Raw genomic sequence first — 22,081 nt, 5'->3', positions numbered from 1 at the left:
GCACCACAGTGAAAGATCCCGCATGCCTCAACAAAGATCCCATGTGCCGCAACTAAGACCCAAGGCAGCCAAAAAAATAAAAAAATTAAAAAAACAAATACAAAATAAATAAATCTTAAAAAAAAAAACAGTAGGGTACTGGCACAAAAACAGACATATAGATCAATGAAACAGAATTGAGAGCCCAGAAATAAACCCATGCACTTACGGCTAATTAACCTACAACAAAGTGTGTGAGAATATACAATACAATGGAGAAAAGACCGTCTCTTCAATAAAGTGGCACTGAGAAAAGTGACAGCTACATGTAAAAGAATGAAATTAGAATATTCTCTAATACTGTATACACAGATAAACTCAAAATGGTTTAAATACCTAAATGTAAGACCAGAAAACATAAAACTCCTCGAAGAAAACCTAGGCAGGACACTCTTTGACATAAGTCATTTGACATAAATCTGTCTCCCCAGACAAAGGAAACACAAGCAAAAATAAACAAATGGGACCTAATTAAACTTAAAAACTTTTGTACAGCAAAATGAAAAGACAACCTACTGAATGGGAGATAATATTTTCAAATGATATGACCAATAAGGGTTTAATATACAAAATATATAAACAGCTCATATAACTCAATAACAAAAAAAGAAACAATCCAATTAAAAAGTGGGCAGAAGACCTGAATACACATTTTTCCAAGGAAGAAACACAGATGGCTAATTACATTGCTAATCATTAGGGAAATGTAAATCAAAACCACAATAAGATGTCACCTCACACCTCTCAGAATAGCTATCATCAAAAAGACCACAACTGGGCTTCCCTGGTGGCACAGTGGTTAAGAATCTGCCTGCCAAAGCAGGGAACATGGGTTCGAGCCCTGGTCCGGGAAGATCCCACATGCCACGGAGCAACTAAGCCCGTGCGCCACAACTGCTGAGCCTGCGCTCTACAGCCCGCAAGCCACAACTACTGAGCCCACATGCCACAACTACTGAGCCTGTGAGCCACAACTACCGAGCCCCCGTGCCACAGCTACTGAAGCCTGCTCTCCTAGAGCCTGTGCTCTGGAACAAGAGAAGCCACTGCAACGAGAAGCCTGCGCACCACAACAAAGAGTAGCCCCTGTTGGCCACAACTAGAGACAGCCCACGCGTAGCAACGAAGACCCAACGCAGCCAAAAATAAATAAATAAAATAAATAAATGTATTAAAAAAATAAAAAATACAACAAACTAGTGAACAGAACAAAAAAGAAGCAGACTCACGGGAATAGAGAACAAACAAGTGGTTACCAGTGGGGAGAGGGAAGAGGAGGCAAAGTAAGAATAGGGGAGTAAGAGATTAAAAACTATTAGGTATAAAATAAGCTACAAGGTGGTGGGAGCTGCAAAATGATACAATCTCTTTGGAAAACCATTTGTTAGTTTCTACTAGAGTCATGCTTCATGATACAGCAGTTCCACTTTTTATCCCCCAAAGAGATAAATGCATATACCCTCTCATTTGTACATTATATTCATAGCAGCTTTATTCATAATATCCAGAAGATGAAACAATGCAAGTGTTCAGCACACAAACAGATAAATAAACTGTGATAATTTACATAATGAAATACTACCCATCACTTAAAAACAAGACAGCTCCAACACAAGATGGAGAAATCTCACAGATACTCTATTGCTTGAAAGAAGCCAGACACAAAAGAGTTCTAGTATGTGATTCTATTTATTTACAGTTTAAGAACAAGCAAAACTAAAAGATGTTTTCAGAAGTCAGAATAGTGATCAACCCTTCAGGGAAAAGAGTGAAAAGTGCATGAGAGAATCTTATAGAGGGCAGGAAATATTCTATAGTTTTATCTTAATGGTGGTTATTCAGACGTATACATATGTAAGAATTCAAACTATAATGCTTAAGATTAGTGCACTTTATGCACTTTGCTATATGTATGTTATTTACTCACTAAGTAAAATAAAGTTGGTCAGATCTGCAATCAAACAAGCAATCAAGCAATCTGTCAATAAAATAAGCTACAAGGGTATATTGTACAACACAGGGAATGTAGCCAATATTTTATAATAACTATAAATGAAGTATAACCTTTAAAATTGTGAATCACTGTATTGTATACCTATAACTTATATAATATTGTACTTCAATAAAATAAATAAAATAAAATAAAAACAAGTAAATGCTGAGAGCACAAGGTGAATAACTTCAATAAACTGAGAGTTTTCTGATATAGCTATAATCAAGAAAAGAAACTCCTGAAATAGTAACTAAAAATTAACTCTGCATATCCTATATGTTTCACATACGTCAATAAATTATAAGTCAGATGAAATCCAAAATTCTGTTAGTTATTTTAAAAGGAGGAGAGAACATCTAGATCCTGAGCTATTTTAGAGTTACAGCAATTGAGATACTAGTTTTACGTGTACAATTGAGAGGCCTCATCTCCCTGCCTTGCTCCCACCAGCTGCCTTTATCTGAACACTCTTCATGGGATGGTGGGAAAAATGGAGAAAAGAATGGTCATTTGAAACTGTTTCTTCGGATTCCTTGGCAGAGGAACAAACTCACTGCCTAAAAGACCAGAAATTTTCAATGAGGCAATAATAAATCTTTTTGATATGAGCCACGGTTATTTTCAGGTACTAAATACATTTTATTTGCTGAAAGAATAGGCCTTATTAACAAATGCTTTTTGGTGTTATGTTTATATCCTGATGCATAAAAACATAAACTCTATCTGCTAACTATGGGAATTAACTTCAATTAATTTGCAAGATTTGAAAGGATTTAAGATTAAAAAAAAATTTTTGGGTAAAGCACAACAATGTAATTTTTAGCCTACTGATTAATTCCAACACCTGAGATTATGTTTCCTACAAAGATTTATGCTTGGATTTTGGATTGTAGATTTTCCACACCCAGAGCTTCTACATCATCCAATTCTCTGAAGGTCATTTCATAGGTTGCTAGAATCTCTTAGAAGGAGGAAAGTTAGTCCATTGTTTTATTTCAGGAGTTCTAGTAACTGAGGTGATAAGAACAGAAAACTCAATAACAAGTTTCTTTCATTATACTATTTCAGGTGTTTTCACCCACACTTCTTTTTACCCTTAGTTCTCAATATTATTTCTGCACAACTTTTGTAAGTTGCACTAAGCAATAAAATAAGAAAAGTCTCAAGATATGGTCCACTTGTTCCAGGCAGTTTACATATAAGGCAGTTAGTAAGACCACCTGAGACTTGGCTGAGCCTTTCCAATGGGATTTGCCTCAGCTATGCTTTAATGAACAAACTTGTGATCAATGGCTTATAAAGTACTCTTGATTTGCACACCATTGAACAGCTTGGTCTACCTTCAGTCTATAATTTACTTCTGGAACTCCAAAGCGGTTTGACTGTATTGTCATTCTGGATAAAATGAGCTGTGTAAATAGCAGGTAAGGTGGAGACTGCCAGCTGCCTACTAGATTCTGTTCCAACTTTTTAAATTATAGAGTTGCAGGTGAGCCATGGCTTACAGCCTAGGAGTGCTATTTTCAACCCCCCTGACAGCTAGTTATGGCCATGAATCTAGGTCTCCCTAATAGAATATAAATGGAAGTGATGTGTGCCATTTCCTGGTTCAGACTGTGAAACACTATATGTAAACTCCTCTGTGCTCTTTCCCATCTCCAGGAGTCAAACATGAACCATGCTGGGACCAGGTCTCAATCATGTAGGTAAGTAAAACACCCTAGACTATGGAGGAGAAGCAAGAGTCATTCATTCTTGCAGCTAATATTTAGTGAAAGTCTACTCTAGGCAGACAGCATTCTAAATTCTGGGGATACATCAGTGAACAAAAGAGATCAAAGTCCCTGCTCCCTTTGAGCTCAAACGGACAATAAAAAAATAAGTAAATATGCATTGTTTGTTAGAAATAAATGTTAAGGAGAAAAATAAAGCAGGGAAGGGAGATTTGAAATCTTGACTGGATATTAGGCAATTATAGGAAATTAAATGTGACCAAATAGTGGTGTAGACAAGGCAATGGGAGGAGAAGCTGTTGCATTCTGAATGTATGTTGAAGGTAGATCCAAGGAGATTTACTGAGGGGCTGGAAATGGAGTGTGGGAGAGATAAAAGAAAAAGGAGATAAGGTTAACGCCAAGACTTTTGGCTTGAGGAACTTGAAAAATAGTGTTGCTGTTAATTTAGATTGGGAAGACCATAGGAGGGTTTGGAGGGAAATATCCATAACTCAGTTTTGGATATCAAGGTTGTGATGTCTATTAGACTCCAACAGAGGTGATCAGTGACCAGCAAAATATGGGTTTGCAGTTCAGAAGAGAGATCCAGTCTACAAGTATTCATTTGGAAGTCACCAATATTGTTGTTATTTAATGCCATGAGACTGGATGAGATTACCTAGAGAGTGAGTGCTACAGAAAAGTTGAATGGTCCAAGGACTGAAGCCTATACTTTTAGAGGTATGCCTGATGATGGACAACTAGTCCCACCCCCAAAAACTGAGAAAGAGCAGCAAGAAAGATAGGAAGTACACCAGGTAAGTGTGATGTCCTGATAGGCAAGTAAAAAAAGTTAGAGGGGTGAAGAGAACTTGGATCTCCAAATGACCGTGTGGAGCAGAGCAGCCCACTTGTTCACCCTGTGGGACTCTTAAATGAGAGAAAAATAGACTTAATTATTTTTAGTCCACTGAAGTGTTGAGTCTCTTTGCTACAAAATTTTAAACTTTTCCTCTAATACTAGATATATAGCAAATAGTATCACCAGATAAATCTTTAACAACAACAAAATTAATATTTATAAAAATTTTTCAAACATTAACTTTGAAATGTGTGTGTGTGTGTTTGAAAGGGTTGAACATTTTAATGATTTTAAAAAATCATTTGGAGTTAACTTTACCACCAATTTTCTGGTCTTAGACTTAGAGAAGGACTTGTTGCTGGGCAAATAGAATCTATCTATCTATCTATCTATCTACCTATCTATCTATCTATCTATCGATCGATCGATCTATCATATTTTTAGTTTATTTCTTGAGAACTATCCAGAGGGGAAATTGAGATGGTGAGAAATGACTGATTTGAAGAGCTCTTTTTGTGAACTTTGACCTTAGTTATCCTATGGTTCTGTTGTATTAATTCTCTTGACTTTCAAAGGTCAACAGGTCTACCTCCTCAACCAAGTTCTACTAATAGTTCTGCCTGGAGGACTGAATGGAGACAAATAAACTCATTTTGACACCCATGAATTTGTTATGTAGTAGCTTTCAAGTTTTGTTTCTGTGCCTAGATATTTTACAGTGGGCACATATACACGACCTAATGACTAAATATTATATGAGGAAACTAAGATTTTTACACAAAGTCTATTTGCTGTTATCCCTTTCCTCCTACATCCTATTATTTTCTCTTAACCTGAAGACTATGAGGATCTTTGCCACTGTTTTATAGCAGTGCTGATTTTTTACCCCCATAGTCTTCCCTTTTGCCAAATAATTTCTGGCATGGTCCCAGTGTTTTTCAGGATCTAAATGCTATAAAGCAGCTCCTTTAAAGGATGACAGAGAACCCAGCAACAAGAACAAAACAGAGCAACGTTGCAAATGCAAAGCTGATTTTATAGGACGTATACTAGGCAGACCTTGAAAAGTAACCATACCTTTCGATCTGGCCAAAATGGAAAGATCCTACCTCAGAGAAATAAAGAGAATAAAATGTTCTGAGTAGTAGATTGCCAAATTTCTTTACCTTCTATCCAAGAACTGCAGATTTCTAGAGTTTAAATGACATCATATATCATAAGCTGACACCTGGGTTTAGTGTCAGCTTAAACACACACCAGCTGTGGACCTCAGGCTTCGAGGAAACACCAAAATTAAGGGCGTGAGCAAAACTGAAGGCTAAGGGGGAAGCCCATTCAGCGTGCTAGAAAATGATATCTTTTCAGGTTGCCGAGATTGAAGGGGTCAGAGCATTTCTCAAGCTCAGTTTCTGGAATCAGAAACATGAAAGTCAGGAGAAGAGACCAAGGGTCGCCAATTGAGTACTAGCAAGGAGGGTACACTACAGAGAGATTGTCTAGAATAGGTGTTTGCCAGTAACCATCATGGGCCAGATGTGAGATGATCCTTGAGTGGGTGCACTCTGCATATGAGACAATAAAACTTATCCCAGAATTATTTGATTCTTCCTTCATGTGTAAACTTATTCTTTCACTCATTCAACAAGCGCTTTGACATGAAAGACACAGAACTTGGCAGTGGACATAAAATGTTAAGCAGAGTAGACATGATTCCATCTTATCCTCATGGAATTTATAATTTAGTAGAGACCACAGATTTTAATCAAATTTATTTAATTTACAAACACATAGTGGTTACTATTTGCCAGTTACATTGTTTTAAGCACTTTATAAATATTAACTTATTTAATACTCATAACAGCCTGTGAAGTAGGTATCAATATATTAACTTAATTTTATAGATGTATAGTGAAAACTTGCCCAAGGTCACACAGCTAGTGCATGTTAGAGCAGGATTTGAATCTAGGCTGTCTGGAAGTGAGGCCCATGCTCTGAAACATACATTTACAAACTCTCATCAGTGTTCTGTAGGAAAACTGCAATAGGGTGCAATAACAGCTTCTAACTAGGGGATCTTGATCTAATTTGGGGGGAAGACATGAAATTAGACCAGAAGTTCAAAAAAAGATGTGGTCATTGGTGTCAACTGCTCCAGGTACTTCAAGCAATATGCAATTAAAAACAGGGCACTGATTCTTGCAAGAGGGAGGTCAGTGACAAACATGGTAAGGGCAGTTTCAGAAGATACATTGCTGGCAGCTCAGAGTTAATTGTTAGAGCTGCCCAAGAAGGAATGGGTTGCTCGGGGAGGTGGGTAGTTCCTCCTTTTGGAGATTTTCTGCAGAATAGGCTAGAAATCTCCTGCTACAGGCTTGGCACATAGTATGTGCCTAACAAATGTATACTTACTAACTGGTAGGGAGTATTGATTTGATGATTCAACCAGATAACCTATAAGATCTCTTCCAACCTGATTTCACTATTCTGAATTTGTGATAGCATAGTGGATTTGGCTATGCTGAAGCTTCCCTTTGCCCAATCAATACCCTGGGAATCCAATTTGCATATAGTTAATGTCCTAATCTAAATGAAGGATACTCTATATCTTTTGTTAAAATTTTTGGCATGATTCTTATGGTAGTTACATATATGTTACTGTATGAAACCAATAAAATTGTATTTATTTAAAGTAAATATATAGCCTTGACATTGATTTTGACCTGATTTTCCCCATCTTTTCTTTTTCAAAAGAAAAATTTATTTATTTATTTGGCTGTGTTAGGTCTTAGCTATGGCACGCGGGATCTCCGTTTCGGCATGTTGGGTCTTTTAGTTGCGACATGCAGGATCTTTTAGTTGTGGCATGCAGGCTCTTAGTTGCGGCATGCATGTGGCACTTATTTCCCTAACCAGGGATCGAACCTGGGCCCCCTGCATTGGGAGCATGGAGTCTTAACCACTGGACCACCAGGGAAGTCCCATCCCCATCTTTTCCTAATGAGTTGCATTAGCAAAAAAGGGTAAATAGATTCTAGAAAACACATACACTGGTTGGCTGCAAATCCCATTCAAAGATTTACAATATTTGTTGCTCAATTCTGTTCCAAAATATATATTTTGCTCACATTTTGAAATGTTTGACTTCAGGCTATCACACACGTTATAATCCTTGTCCCTGAACCTCTGCTTGGGGAAAGTGGCTATGAAGGAATTTCACTCTTATTCTCCTGTTTCTACAATTTCTGTATTTCATGGAAATTCTGGAAGGATCCCAGTGGTGACTCTGGTGTTTTAAAAACTGATTTGGATACCCAGCTGCCATTGTCACTGCAAGAAAATCTGGAAAGCAAACAGGGAATGTGAATTCCTTGACACTTTGGGGAGAGAAAAGCATATATTAAGAGTTCCAGTAGAAAAAATATTTAAAGGTGGATTAGTTTAAACAAAATAAATAATGACACAGCTTAGTTGGTCCTCTATTTAGTGGTTCCTGCTGTGCCAGTATAAGAAAAGCTAATTTTATGATTTCTCAGTGATACCATCTGAGGTAGCAATGGAAAGGTTCCAGAATGCAAATTCACAGAGTGTGCTTCAAACTAAGACAGATACTTCAGGATAAATCAGATATCTGCTGGAATGAAACTCCAGGAGGGTGGGTACCACTTCTGTGTTCCCAGCACCTACCATAGTCCCTCATTGATGGGTATGTAAGTACTTTCTAATTTTTCTCAACTACAAACAATGCTCTACTAATATCCTTGCACATGTTTTTTGTGCACTTATTTGAGTAGGTCTGAAGAATAAATTTCTAGAAATTAAACTGCTGCTGATTAAAGAGTAAGTATATTTTACATTCCTATAGTTATTTCCAAAATTCCCTTCAAAGAAGTGGCAGGAAACTACACTTTCTGAAATTTGTTTTTCAGAAATATTGACTCAAGAATACAGTCACTAGGAAAAAGAGCAATGCTGGAGGTATCATGCTCCCTGACCTCAGACTATACTGCAAAGCTACAGTCATCAAAATAGCACGGTACTGGCACAAAAACAGACACATAGATCAATGGAACAGAATAGAAAGCCCAGAAATAAACCCATGCACGTTTGGTCAATTAATCTATGACAAAGGAGGCAGAATATAAAATGGAGAAAAGACAGTTTCTTCAATAAATGGCACTGGGAAAACTGGACAACTACATGTGAAAGAATGAAATTAGAACATTTTCTCACATCATATAGAAAAATAAACTCAAAATGGATTAAAGACCTAAACATAAGACCAGAAACCATAAAACTCCTAGAAGAAAACATAGGCAGAACACCCTTTGACATAAATTGTAGCAATAATTTTTTCGGCTCTCTCTCCTCAGGCAAATGAAACAAAAGCAAAAATAAACAAATGGGACATAGTTAGACTTAGAAGTTTTTGCACAGCAAAGGAAACCATCAACAAAGCAAAAAGACAGCCGACTGAATGGGAGATAATATTTGCAAATCATATGACCAACAAGGGGTTAATATCCAAAATATAAAAACAGCTCATACAACTCAATATCACAAAAAGAAACAACCCAATTAAAAACTGGTCAGAAGAACTGAATAGACATTTTTCCAAGGAAGACATAGAGGTGCCCAACAGGCACATGAAAAGACGCTCAACACTGTATTCGGGAAATGTAAATAAAAACCACAATGAGATATCATCTCACACTTGTCAGAATGACTGTCATCAAAAAGACCACAAATAACAAATGTTGGTGAGGATATGGAGGAAAGGGACCCCTTGGACACAGTCGGTGGGAATGTGAATTGGTGCAGCCACTGTGGAAAACAGTATAGAAGTTCCTCAAAAAACTAAAACTAGAGCTACCATATGACCCGCAATTCCACTCCTGGGTATATATGCGAAAAAACCAAAAACACTAATTCGAAAGGATAAATGCATCCCAATGTTCATAGCAGCATTATTTAAAATAGCCAAGCTATGGAAGCAACTAAGTGTCTATCCACAGATAAATGGATAAAGAAACTGTAGTATATATATGCAATGGAATAATACTCAGCTATAAAAAAGAATAAAATTTTGCGCTTTGCAACAACATGGATGGATCTGGAGGGTAATATGCTTAGTGAGATAAGTCAGACAGAGAAAGACAAATACTGTATGTTTTCACTTAGATGTAAAACCTAAAAACCAAAACAAAGATGAATATAACAAAGTAGAAAGACTCATTGATATAGGGAACAAACTAGTGGTTACCAGTGGGGAGAGGGATGGGAGGAGGGACAAGATAGGAGTAAGGGATTACGAGGTACAATCTACTATGTATATAATAAATAAGATGGAAGGACATATTAGATAGCATAGAGAATATAGCCAGTATTTTATAATAACTTTAAGTAGAGTGTAATCTATAAGAACAGTGAATCACTATGTTGTAAACCCGAAACTAATATAACATCGTAAATTAACTATAGTTTAAAAAAAAGCATACAGTCACTAGGGAGACAGTTATAAGGTGTGTGTGTGTGTGTGTGTGTGTGTGTATTAGGGATTAAAGCATACTTCATTAGACTCCTTTTGAAACTTTTTCCTTAGAAACTTTTTTTAAAAATTAATTTTTATTGGAGTATAGTTGCTTTACAATGTTGTGTTAGTTTCTATTATACAGCAAAGTGAATCAGCTATATGTATTCATATATCCTATCTTTTTTGGATTTCCTTCCCACTTAGGTCACCACAGAGCAGTGAGTAGAGTTCCCTGAACTATACAGTAGGTTCTCATTAGTTATCTATTTTATATATAGTATCGATAGTGTATATATGCCAATCCCAATCCCCCAATTCATCACCCCCCCTTCCCCCTTGGTATCCATACATTTGTTCTCTACATCTGTGTCTCTATTTCTGCTTTGCAAATAAGATCATCTATACCATTTTTCTAGATTCCACATATATGTGTTAATATACAATATTTGTTTTTCTCTTTCTGACTTACTTCACTCTGTTTGACAGTCTCTAGGTCCATCCACATCTCTACAAATAACCCAATTTTGTTCCTTTTTATGGCTGAGTAATATTCCATTGTATATATGTACCACAGCTTCTTTATACATTCTCCTGTTGATAGACATTTAAAGAGTCCATATTGCATGCTGTTCATTCCCCAGAGACCCGGGTTGATGACATCTATCTCTACACTCTGAGACCTGAGACATCATTTCCAGTGATTCATTATATTACTTTGGTGTGTTTTGAAGAAATTCTTTGTCTGGTCATCTAGGTTTTGCTTTTTTCTTTTGCCAGTTTTTTGATAAGGGATATAGACAGGGCAGAGGGAATGACACAATGCAAGAGTTAGGAAGGAAAAAGGAAGTGTAACTCCTTGTGTGTGTGTATTTCTTATCTTTTCTTTTTTCTTTTTTTCTCTTTTTGGCTGCACTGCACGACTTGTGGGATCTTAGGTCCCCAACCAGGGATCGAACCCTGGCCCCCTGCAGTGGAAGCACAGAGTCCTAATCACTGGACCACCAGGGAACTCTCTTCGTGTGTACTTCTAACCAGAGTGTAGGTATGGGGGACAGAAGATGACCAGGGAATCTCTAAAAGGGCAGATTTTGAATACACACAGAAGGAAGCATAGAGGGGTTAGCTGAGCTTGGTACTAAAGATAATAGGCACTTGTTTACAAGGTACAGAAAAAGGTGGAAAGGAAATACAATGAAAATTCTGCAACAGTTATCTTTCAGGGCTAAACCCTTTTATTCTTTTCGACTTTTCTATATTTTAGAATTTTTGTGCAGAGAATATATATTATTAGAATGTATTAGATTTCCAAACTGGAAAAAAAACAACTAAAGAACTTTGGTTTAATTACTGCCACTTCCTAATTCTGTGACCTTGGGCAAATTTTTAAACCTTGTTTAGCCTCAGTCCTCTCATTCTTAAAAATAGAAATAAATGAATTAATTGTGTGGATTAAATGAGATAATATATATGAAAGCTTAGTATACATTAAGGACCTGGTATATAATAGGGCCCAATGAATTGTCTCATCGTCATAATCATTTTTATTATGAAGCGGGATGATGGTAGTAACAACTTATATATAGAAATAGTGGACTAGTCCATAGACATTAAATGATAAGAACTTTTCCAGATAGCACATAATTGAAAAAACGTTGCAGTTCTCAGGAAACCAAGTACTAGGAGACTAAAAACAAATGCTACACACTTCTCAAAAAGAGTGCTTTTTCATAGGTGGCCTTTGAATAGAGATCCATTTTAAGTCTAAGGAAAACTTTAAATATTTTAATCAATATCTTATAATAGGTGATAGGTACTCTCCAGATTTTCCTCGTGAAACATAATTATTAGCTCTAATTTTGGAATCAAACCAATATATGTTACTGCTGGTCATAATGCCAGCACCAATAGTTATTATTTGGGTGTTCAAATAGTGTCCAAGGTATTTTTTATGCTCTTTTAAGGTCAAGCTCTCAGTTTTTGTGAAAGTGCCCCTTCATGAATCAAATCCCCAGAGCCATCCAATTGAGAACTCTAATTCTTAAGGCTTTTAATTTGTTTATTAATAACCTATAGATAATTTCACTTAACTTTGGAGTACATTTTTGTTTTCACAGTTGAGTATGGACTGTTATGATTCCTTAGAATTTACATATCAAGAGAAATAGCACCATATTAAATTTCTGGCTGAGGACGCTGTGGGTGTTTCAACTTCCTTAACTGTAGTCATTCATCAAATCATCTTACCACCTCAGCTTCTCTGCTGGCTGTAAGCCTCCTCTCTCTGACTATCACAAAGTACTAGCCTGAAATGTTTTTTTTTTTTTCCTTGCAGTTCAGAGTTTGTGATTTCTATCTCCTTCATGTTGTGAAAAGTCTCTTGGCTTATTCATGGTTAAGTGATGGACATTGTTACTCTCAGAATTTTCATTAAAACCGACTATGTATAAATATGAAAAAGAGTCTTTTGGCTATCTACTTTGAAATCCTGATTCTGGTGTTGACCAGAATCCTAGAGCCATGAATCCTCATTTCTTATTAGTAAATATTTTGTTTTTGCCATTTATGTTCTTATTTTTCAAATTATAGTTCATTTTCTTTTTTTTATTTTTTGTTTTTTGGATTTTTTACATCTCTATAGGAGTATAATTGCTTTACAGTGGTGTGTTAGTTTCTGCTTTATAACAAAGTGAATGAGTTATACATATACATATAACCCCATATCTCTTCCCTCTTGCATCTCCCTCCCTCCCTCATTTTCAAATCAAGCTTAAAGAGTGGACTTCATCAGAAATATGTGTTGGTGTATATTCCTTTTACAGGAAAAAATGATGGAAGATTTTTAAAAATAATACTTTTTAAAGAATTTGAACTGCAGATATGTCATGAAGTCTTTAATTTTCAAATACTCTTGTATCCTCAGAGCTTAACATGGTGCCTGGCCCTTGCAGGCCCTTGGGGAGGGTTTATTCATGCTAAAGCAACAAGTTCTTTTGGTTAAAAATCTACCCAAGTGGGACTTCCCTGGTGGTCCAGTGGTTAAGACTCCATGCTTCCACTGCAGGGGGCACAAGTTTGGCCCTGGTGCGGGAACTAAAACCAAAAAAAAAAAAAAAAATCTGCCATTTTATTTGGTAATATGTGTATCTGTGTTATCAGTCCTCCTGCATATTAAACCGTCTTGGTGATTTAAAATATGCCAATCCTCAGGCCTCACAGCAGGGCAATTCAGTACCTCAGTTTGTATTATTTGAAAGCTTTCCAGGTGATTTTAATGTGTGCTGGGGTTGAGAACCACTTATGCAGGTCAAAGTTTTTGGAAATTTATTTTAACATTTACCTGATGACAGGTTTTCATTTCTCAATCATTTATCTTTAATAACAGGCTTCCTATGAGATTTAATGTAGGCATTTGAGCAATCTTTTTTAAGCCAAGAGAAAATAGTTTCTCTACCTTCTCCTCCTCACTTTTATTCAGTACATTTAAAAATTCAGTGTGAGAAAGATAGAGATTTTATAGGTTACAGAGTTTTGCTCTCTTATCTGTTGTTTTAACCCCTGGGTTTATTTAGTCACTGGTATGGAAATTAGCTCTAGAAATGATAGTTGACAAGTACACATGCATAGTTAGTGAGGGCCTCTCTTACAAATGTTATTTGTCATCCAACAAATAGTGGCTTTGGGACTTGAAACACTCAATGAGAGAGTAGAGTTAAAATTTAAAAGCTATTTAAAGTTCAAGGAGTTTTTCCTTTCAAAGGCAAGGCAAAGTTAAATTAAGGGGTTTAAAATCATAGTTCTGAGTGTGATGTTTTTAAAAAGACTTATTTTTGTAGCTAGTTTAGGGTATAGTTTTGCCTACCATTATAAACACTGCCTTCTAATCTCTTTTCTTCCAGAATCCTAGCCTGTTTTTATGATTGAAGGATAAAAAGTACCAGAATTAAAGGGCTTTTTGATGTACTTTTGTAGTAAAACAATGTATTCTTTCCATAGTAAATGAAACAGCCACAAAAATTATGTTCCCACTTGTAAGATAAGTAGATGGATAATTACAGTGGTTTTAAAAAGAACTATGCCACACAAGAATATACACAAGAAAATGTTTATTTAGTGGATAAAAATATGCTACCAGTAGAGCACAAAATTTTGAGAAAATATTTGTTCTACAGGAATTAGCACTACTGGAAAATCATGAAAAACAGGTCACTTCAAATTATAAACGAGTACCCTTGTACTAAGTTTCTCAGGTACAAAGTGAAGAGAAAAATCGGCTATTTTATTTAGGAAAAATCTAGTCAGCCAAACTAGATCACTTAGACTACCCAAATTCATTCCCTATTTGCCCACAGCCTACTAAAAAAATTGGAAGGAACTGTAAATGACTAATGATAGAGAAACAAATAATTATGATACTACAACAGATGAATTATTATATAGATATTTATAGATGGATTATTGTATAACTATTAAAATAAGTATGAAGGAAGTCTTACAACATGAAAATGTTTATAATACAATACTAAGGCAAAAAGTAGAATACTTTATATGTAAAATTATGTGTTTATGGGGATGAGAAATGAAAGAGTTACATGAGAAAAGTAAAAACAGTTTCTTTGGGTGGTAGAAGAGATAGTTTTTTTTCCTTTTTTTGTTTTCTGTTATTATTATTATACTGTTTCTACAATAAATACAATAAAAATGATAACCTTTAAATAATTAATAGGAAAGATCAATATAAAAATAAATTCTTATCAGATTTATTGGTATCTCAATCTAGCTTTGATTTGCTATTTGTCCCTTCAAATAGACATTGAAAAATTATATGTGTGTTCATGTTGTTGGGACTACGTGCTTTAAAGAGATGGTCCTTTAATAGGGAATGCTACAATGCTGAAAAAAATCACTGGCACGTCACATTGTGGAAATTACTGGTATGGTGCCAACCCAATAGATTTAGCACATTTGTCTTGAATTTAGACAAATGTTCATTTGTTTAAATTTCCCTTTTATCTAAGAAGGTCATAAAGAAAATTTTCAAATTTTTTTCTTCAATAAGTAGTATTTTCAAGTTGTAATGATAAAAACCAAAGTTCCAAGGATGATAAAATAGTAGAATTATGATAAGACATATCTTTGCTAATCCTGAAGCAGGTTTTGAAGCATAAGAAGACCTTGGCCAGGTACAGAGGAAATGGGCCCAGGTATTCAAGTAATAGCTTGACCCAAAAGATGAAAATAGGCATGGCCCAGAGTATACAGGGTTCTGAGAGATCCATATAACTTGAACAGAAGGTGCCTGTTGTGATGTAATGGAAAATAAGTTTAGATAGGTAGAAGGCTGGGGGAGAGAAGGACAGGCTTTGAAAGCCAGGCAGAAAAGAGTTTGGATTGAATGCATTCAATTGGATTGATTGAAATAAGGTGACACTTTAAGATCCTCAGCCAGGAAATGAGAAAAAGTGAACAGTTGTTTTTTTTACCAGGATGGGGAGGCATGTTCTTATCCAATTCTGTGGCAGGGGCAAGAAGCAGCATGTTCAGTTTGAAAACAAAACAGCATTTTGTCTCATTGCTTTAAATTGTTTTTAGTTACAAAGTTTGCTTCATTTCAATCTCCAAGTAAAATTAAAACAATACATGGCTTTTGTTTGTTTATCAAATGCAATCATGGTTTAAAAATTATTGAAAAACACAGAATATAAGCTCATGTATAAGCTACTTTTCACTAGTATAAGTAAAAAATGAGATATAATAGACACTTATAATTTTAAAAAATGACCCAACTCTCCCTGTGGCCAGTCTCACTCCCTATTTCTAGTCCTTTCCCTGTGTCTTGTGGTATTTATCTTTATACATCAGAATTACATATTTATGCTGCTATGTCTTATTCTATTTTATACATGATCTGTTGACTTTTCACATTGATAAATGAGGATTTATCTCTCATACAATCACACTGCTTCCTTTCCCTCCAACCTCCCAATATAATTAAATCACAGATTTGGCTAAATTTTATTATGTATTTACATTATTTTGACTGTCTACACATATTTCACTGCTAAATCTAGTAGTGTACCATGATTATGCTTCTTTTCTTTTCCACTGGAGTCAATAGTTGTATCAATTATTCATTTGGAAGTCTTCTAAATATATTTCTAAATATGGACCAATACTTGTCAGATAATCTGAGTTCCATTTTTAATTTATTTCCAGAAACCTTTGTTCTCCTGCTCCAATCTTGAATGATTGCTTTCTAGCCACATTTTATGATTTGTATGTTTGTTTGAGACTTGCATGCCTGACAATGGCTTTGAATTTGTGGAGTATTCTCAGGGGTCACTCAGTTTCTGCACAGAAAGACCCTCAAGTCTTGTGCCTGGCTACAGGTATTCGAGGACCTGGATGGGGAAAGAGGGCTGGTGAAGGGTGCAGGTATGTTTCTCCCATAAATATATATACTTCCACTTAATCCACCTATTTTCGGCCCCTCAGCTCCCCTTGAGCTTTTCTGAAACTTTTCTCTCCTTAAGCTCAGAACCTTTTTGATTCATGTTCTACAAGGAATCAATCTCATGTCTGAGGATTTGGAAGAGGAAGTCATCAGGCTTTTTGAGGTCTAACTGCCTCTTGTGCAGACTTTCAAACGATTCTCTGAATTCCAGATCTGTGCCTCATACTTCCTTTCTGTAAAACCAAGTTCTTGATCCTTTGCAGCTTGGTTCTTTCTCCTTGTTCTGAAGAAATTATGTTCAGTTTCCTTTATTCTCCCAATTCATCAGCTTTCCATCCTCCAATACCTGTTGCTGTCTCCTATCCCCTGGTGTCTTCTCCCCGGTTTTTTTAGTCTTTTAGGCCTATATATTTTAAATCTTATGATTGTCATTTTAATAGGCGTTCAGGAGAGAATGGGAGTGATACATCCATTCAATTTACCATATGGAATCAGAAATCCCTATTTCTATTTAAAATCCTGTGGTGGTAGTATAGTATTTTATTTCATTCATTGTGAAATTTATTTTTCAAACATAGTTTTGGCAGAAATATGTCATGAACTGAGTCATCCTACTCTTTTTTTTTAAACACAGGAATTAAAATAAGTGTAGCATTATCATTCTTTGGGCTGCCTTTGAAAATTTGATTTTTAGTTGGTCACAAGTAACTTTTTATCTTTCTCTTCAAAATCTTTTCATTTCATTGGTGCCTCCTCCTGATTAGTTTGTTATATTGACTCAAATACAACATTCCTAAGTCTCTGCAAGTATCATTCCTCCACATATTCTTCAATTACTCTAAAATCGCATTTCTCAGGAAATTTACATTAGTTATTATAACTTATCTATATAATTATATTTCTGGAGAATACAGTGGCTGATGCAAAACTGTCAAAGTCAGAACAAGGCAATGATTGGGTTACCAATACTTATACACGTAACTCCAAAATTTTATAATGAATTTCTTTTAAAATCCCCAATTTAATACCACATATACCTGCCTTCATCTCTGGAATTGTCTGTGCATTTAGTACAGGAAGCAAGGAAAGAATAAATAATGGATAATAATGTGTTGATGAATATATACCATATTGATATAAAATAAGGTGATAATAGTTGATATATAGTATAGATAATTAATATTTAAGAAATAAACACTGAAGTAAGAAACCAAAAGCATTTCCCATACACCAACAGCTAATATAGTGGTTCTTTAGCAGTATTTCTAGTACTTTAGGGTGACAGATTGTTTCTGTATCCTATCTGTATTGAAAAACATTTGGGGTTTGAGATGCCAGAAAACTGATATTATTTATTTTCTTCACTGAATTAAGTGTTAGTAATGTATAAGCATCATCAAATTTGCTCTACTGTTCATACTTTCTGAGTTTAATTTCATGCACGATAGGCTGAAATTAGCTGTGTGTATATACTCAGAAAGCAATTAATACTGAAAAATTAAAATTTTCATCAATCACGGACTGGCTAATACTAGATCCTTAATTATAACCCTTACAGCAGAGCTATCTTTTTTTTTTTAAGAAATTCACGTTCTTTTATTTATTTATTTATTTATTTATGACTGTGTTGAGTCTTCGTTTCTGTGCGAGGGCTTTCTCTAGTTGCAGCAAGTGGGGACCACTCTTCATCGCGGTGCGCGGGCCTCTCACCATCGCGGCCTCTCTTGTTGCGGAGCACAGGCTCCAGACGCGCAGGCTCAGTAATTGTGGCTCACGGGCCCAGTTGCTCCGTGGCATGTGGGATCTTCCCAGACCAGGGCTCGAACCCGTGTCCCCTGCATTGGCAGGCAGATACTCAACCACTGCGCCACCAGGGAAGCCCCAGCAGAGCTATCTTTGAATGAAGTGGCAGCTCAATACATATTTGCTTGCTTTTTTGTTTTGTTTTTTTTGTTGCAATTTGTTAAGGACTTTCCTATATAAAACGTTGGTAAACTATGAGGGAATTTGTGCAACCTAGGTGTACATATATCATGATAGAATTATTTTTTATTTGATACACAAAAGGTAGGAATGGATGTCCTTATTCTGGGCTGGAAAATCATTATTCTGCTAGGTGTGCTTCATACAGTCTCCAGTTAATCTAGTAAATTATCAGCTCACTCTTTATCTTCCACTTCTTCTAAATTGTGTCTCCTTTTCCAAAATTTTAGATGAGAGAAAGCTCATTGCCTCGGTAAGATGCTCTGACCAGTCATATCTGCCTCACTCTCAGCAGCCTTTCTGCTTTGTTGACCTTCCTTTAGACCTTCCACCATAAATATCTGTTTTTTCCAAGTCTTACTTCCTGACCATGGAGTGCAGCTTGGGAAAAATACACAGAGCTCATTGGCTCTACAACTACTTAATGATTTCCAACATTAGCTCAGTTTTATTCCCTAGATAACCTGCTTACCAACTGACCCCAAAGACTATTCCAAACTTCTACCACTTTTATCAAGCCCACCACTGTAGGTATACTCCCTTTACCTCTGCTCTGTCAGAGAAAATAACAACAGTAGCTGCCACTTAGTGAGCACTTATTGCCAAGTGCCTTACAACAAAACTACACAGTAGATCTTTTATTCTTTTTTGTAGGTGAGGACAACCTCAGAGAGGAAAAGAAACGTACTTAAGGGCACAGAGCTCATATGCACACACAGCTCACCAGATAGCCTCTGACTCATGCCTTGTTAGCTTTTTCTTTGTTTTTCCCTTTATTATCTTTTAAAGTATAATATTTTACATGCACAAAAATACATAATGTACATATAATTCTTAAAGTTAAATAATAAAATAAATGTCCACAATCTCATCATCTAATTTAGGAACTAGACCACAATCAGTACTGTTGCATCTACCTATGTGTTCCTCCCTCTCCCACCCTCAGGCCTCTCCCATCACTCCCAGAGGTTACCACTGTTTTCAGTTTTGTATTCATTATTCCCTGGCTATTTTTAAACTTTCTATTTCAAAATAATTTAAAACACAGAAAAGTTTAAAGACTATTACAAAAAATTTCTGTATACCCTTCACTAAATTCAACAATTGTTATCATTTTGCCACATTTGTTTTCTTGTTTTGTGTCTCTATGCATATGGTTGTTGTTGTTATTTCTGAACCACTTGAGAATAAGTTGTAGATATTACACCTCTTTACCTCTAAATACTTGGGTGTAAGTTTTCTAAAAACAAGGACATTCAATTATCAAAATCAGAAAATGAACACTGATGCATTACTATATTTAACCTATAGCCCATTTTCAAATTTCACCAGTTATCCTAATAAATATCTTTTGTAGCCATTCTATTCCACCCCACAAGCCCATCTCCCCGTTATAGGATCTAGTCCAGGATCACATATTACATTTAGTTGAATTGTCTCTTCAGTCTCACTTAGTCTGGAACAGTTCTTCAGTCAATCTTTGTATTTCTTGACCTTGACATATTTGAACAGTTCAGGTCAATTATTTTGTAGAATGTCTTTCAATGTGGGTTTTCTTCATGATTTTCTTCATGGAATGTTTTTTCACAGTTAGACTTAGGTGATGACCTTTTGGCAGTAATACTGTATGAGGTTGTGCCCTTTTCAACACTCAGAAAGCATATGGTGTCAGTATTCTCCATTTTTGGTAATGTCGACTTTGTCTACTTGGCTATGGTGATCTCTTCCAGGTTTATCCTCTCTAAAAGCACTATCTTCCCCTTTGTAATTAATAAGTAATTTATGGAGAGATACTTTGAGACTATGTAGCTATCTTCATCAAATTTCAACCCAATAGTTCTGGCATCCATTGACAATTTTGTCTGAATCAATTACTGCTATAATAGTGCTAAATGGTGATTTTCTACCTTATTCCTTCTACATGAGATTCTCCTATAAGGGAGAATTTTTCCTTCTTCCCTATTTATTTGTTTATTATCAGAAGAAACTCATCTATTTATTTAATCTCAGTATAAACATTCCTCACTAATCAGCATTGTCCCCTCTGTCATATGTCAAGTTTTCATATATGTTCTCGGGTCTTTCTTGGCTTTCTCTTTTGTTCAATGATCATTTGGACTTCTCTGTGCCAAAACAATGCTATCTCAATTATTATGGCTTCATCATTAGTTTCAATGTCTGGTTGACCAAGTTTTCTCCTTCAATAAAAATTGAAAAGTGCCTTGGATATTCTTCCTTTTCCATATAAATATCAGAATCAACTGTCATGTTTCACAAAACCTCTGTTGATATTTTAATTAGGATTACATTAACTCTGCACGTCAATTTGGGGAGAACAACTTTCTTTTAAAAAAAATTGAGCCTTCCTTTCCATGAACATAGCATATTTCTCCATTTACTTAGGTCTTCTGAGTGTCTTTTGATAACATTTTATATTTTTTTCTGTATAGGCTTTATATATCTTTTATTAGATTTCATTTTAGATATCTATTTTTAAGCTATTTAAATGTAATCTCTTTCTAAATTATGTTTTCTATGTGCATGTTGTTACAGAATTGTTTTCTGAATACTTGTTAAATTTTATAGAAATGCAACTGAATTTTGCATATTGATCTTATGGTAAATTCTTATTACTTCTAATAAGCAATCTTTTAGATTTTTTTACATAGGCTATCACATCCTTTTTTGAAAAAATGCAGTCCTTTGTCTTCCTTTCCAATCTTTTTGTCTTTGATTTTTTTTTTGTCTTTCAGCGTGAGATTAATAAAATGGGCAGGGGACTGTGCACAATGCTGGGTTGTTGCTTCATTACCCAGAATCCATCGGGGTCCCCACTACAGTTTGGAACCATCTAGTGGTGATCGTCCACTCCAGTTTACATATTGATGGGAAGGATTCAGGGTCTGCAGCTGACTGGACTTCAAGAAAGCACCAGTGGTTCCAGGAAATGCTGGCTAGTTGGCAATAGTTTTGTTGGCCCAGTTTGGGAATACTGAGTTGGTAGATCACTGCGCTAGCAGGATTCAAACTTCACCTCCCCTCTGGCTTTTGTGCTATTTTCCTGCCGGGCTCCTCTCTTCACCCCCTGTCATATTCTATTCCCCAACCTCAGAATAAGAACTTTACTCTCCTTCCTTCCTACCACCTGCGGCGTTTGGTGCTGGGTAGGAGCAAATCCTTCATTCTATAATCTCAGAATTCATGATATCCTGGGTGTATTTTCACAGGATTTTACTGTATTTATTTGTGTGTTTCCCCTTCTCCTTCCATTGTGGTAAACTTCAGAAGGTTGAGGATTTTTATGTTTCATTCATAGCCGTATGTATGCTAGGAGAGTTCCTAGCAGGCAGGAACCCAAGAACATTTATTAAATAAAATGAGCAAATGGACACTGAAATCTTCCATTACATGGTTAATTTCTTCCTATAATTATATCAACTATTGCTTTAAATTTGTAAGGTTTTTTTTTTATCAGATGCATACAAAATTAAAATTGTTGCAGCATCTT

The 22,081-nt window shown here is 35.7% G+C and overlaps 1 protein-coding gene across 1 annotated transcript in view; it reads left to right on the top strand.

Moving 5' to 3' along the window:
* The window catches only part of LOC309661355 (uncharacterized protein), a 65,797-nt gene extending 43,718 nt beyond the window's left edge, over window positions 1–22,079 (top strand). The window contains exons 5-7 of the mRNA XM_082463095.1: window positions 3,695–3,738; window positions 16,353–16,571; window positions 21,327–22,079. Of these exons, the coding sequence (XP_082319221.1) occupies window positions 3,704–3,738; window positions 16,353–16,571; window positions 21,327–21,459 (387 nt within the window). The 5' untranslated portion in view covers window positions 3,695–3,703 and the 3' untranslated portion in view covers window positions 21,460–22,079. The remainder of the gene's footprint in view (window positions 1–3,694; window positions 3,739–16,352; window positions 16,572–21,326) is intronic.
* The last annotated feature ends 2 nt before the right edge of the window (window positions 22,080–22,081 follow it).

The sequence above is a fragment of the Balaenoptera physalus genome, assembly GCF_965194825.1.
Source record: "Balaenoptera physalus genome assembly, chromosome: 5".
NCBI classification, from domain to species: Eukaryota; Metazoa; Chordata; class Mammalia; order Artiodactyla; family Balaenopteridae; genus Balaenoptera; species Balaenoptera physalus.
The sequence above is the reverse complement of the archived record's forward strand: the minus strand, read 5'-3'. Positions and strand labels throughout refer to the sequence as shown.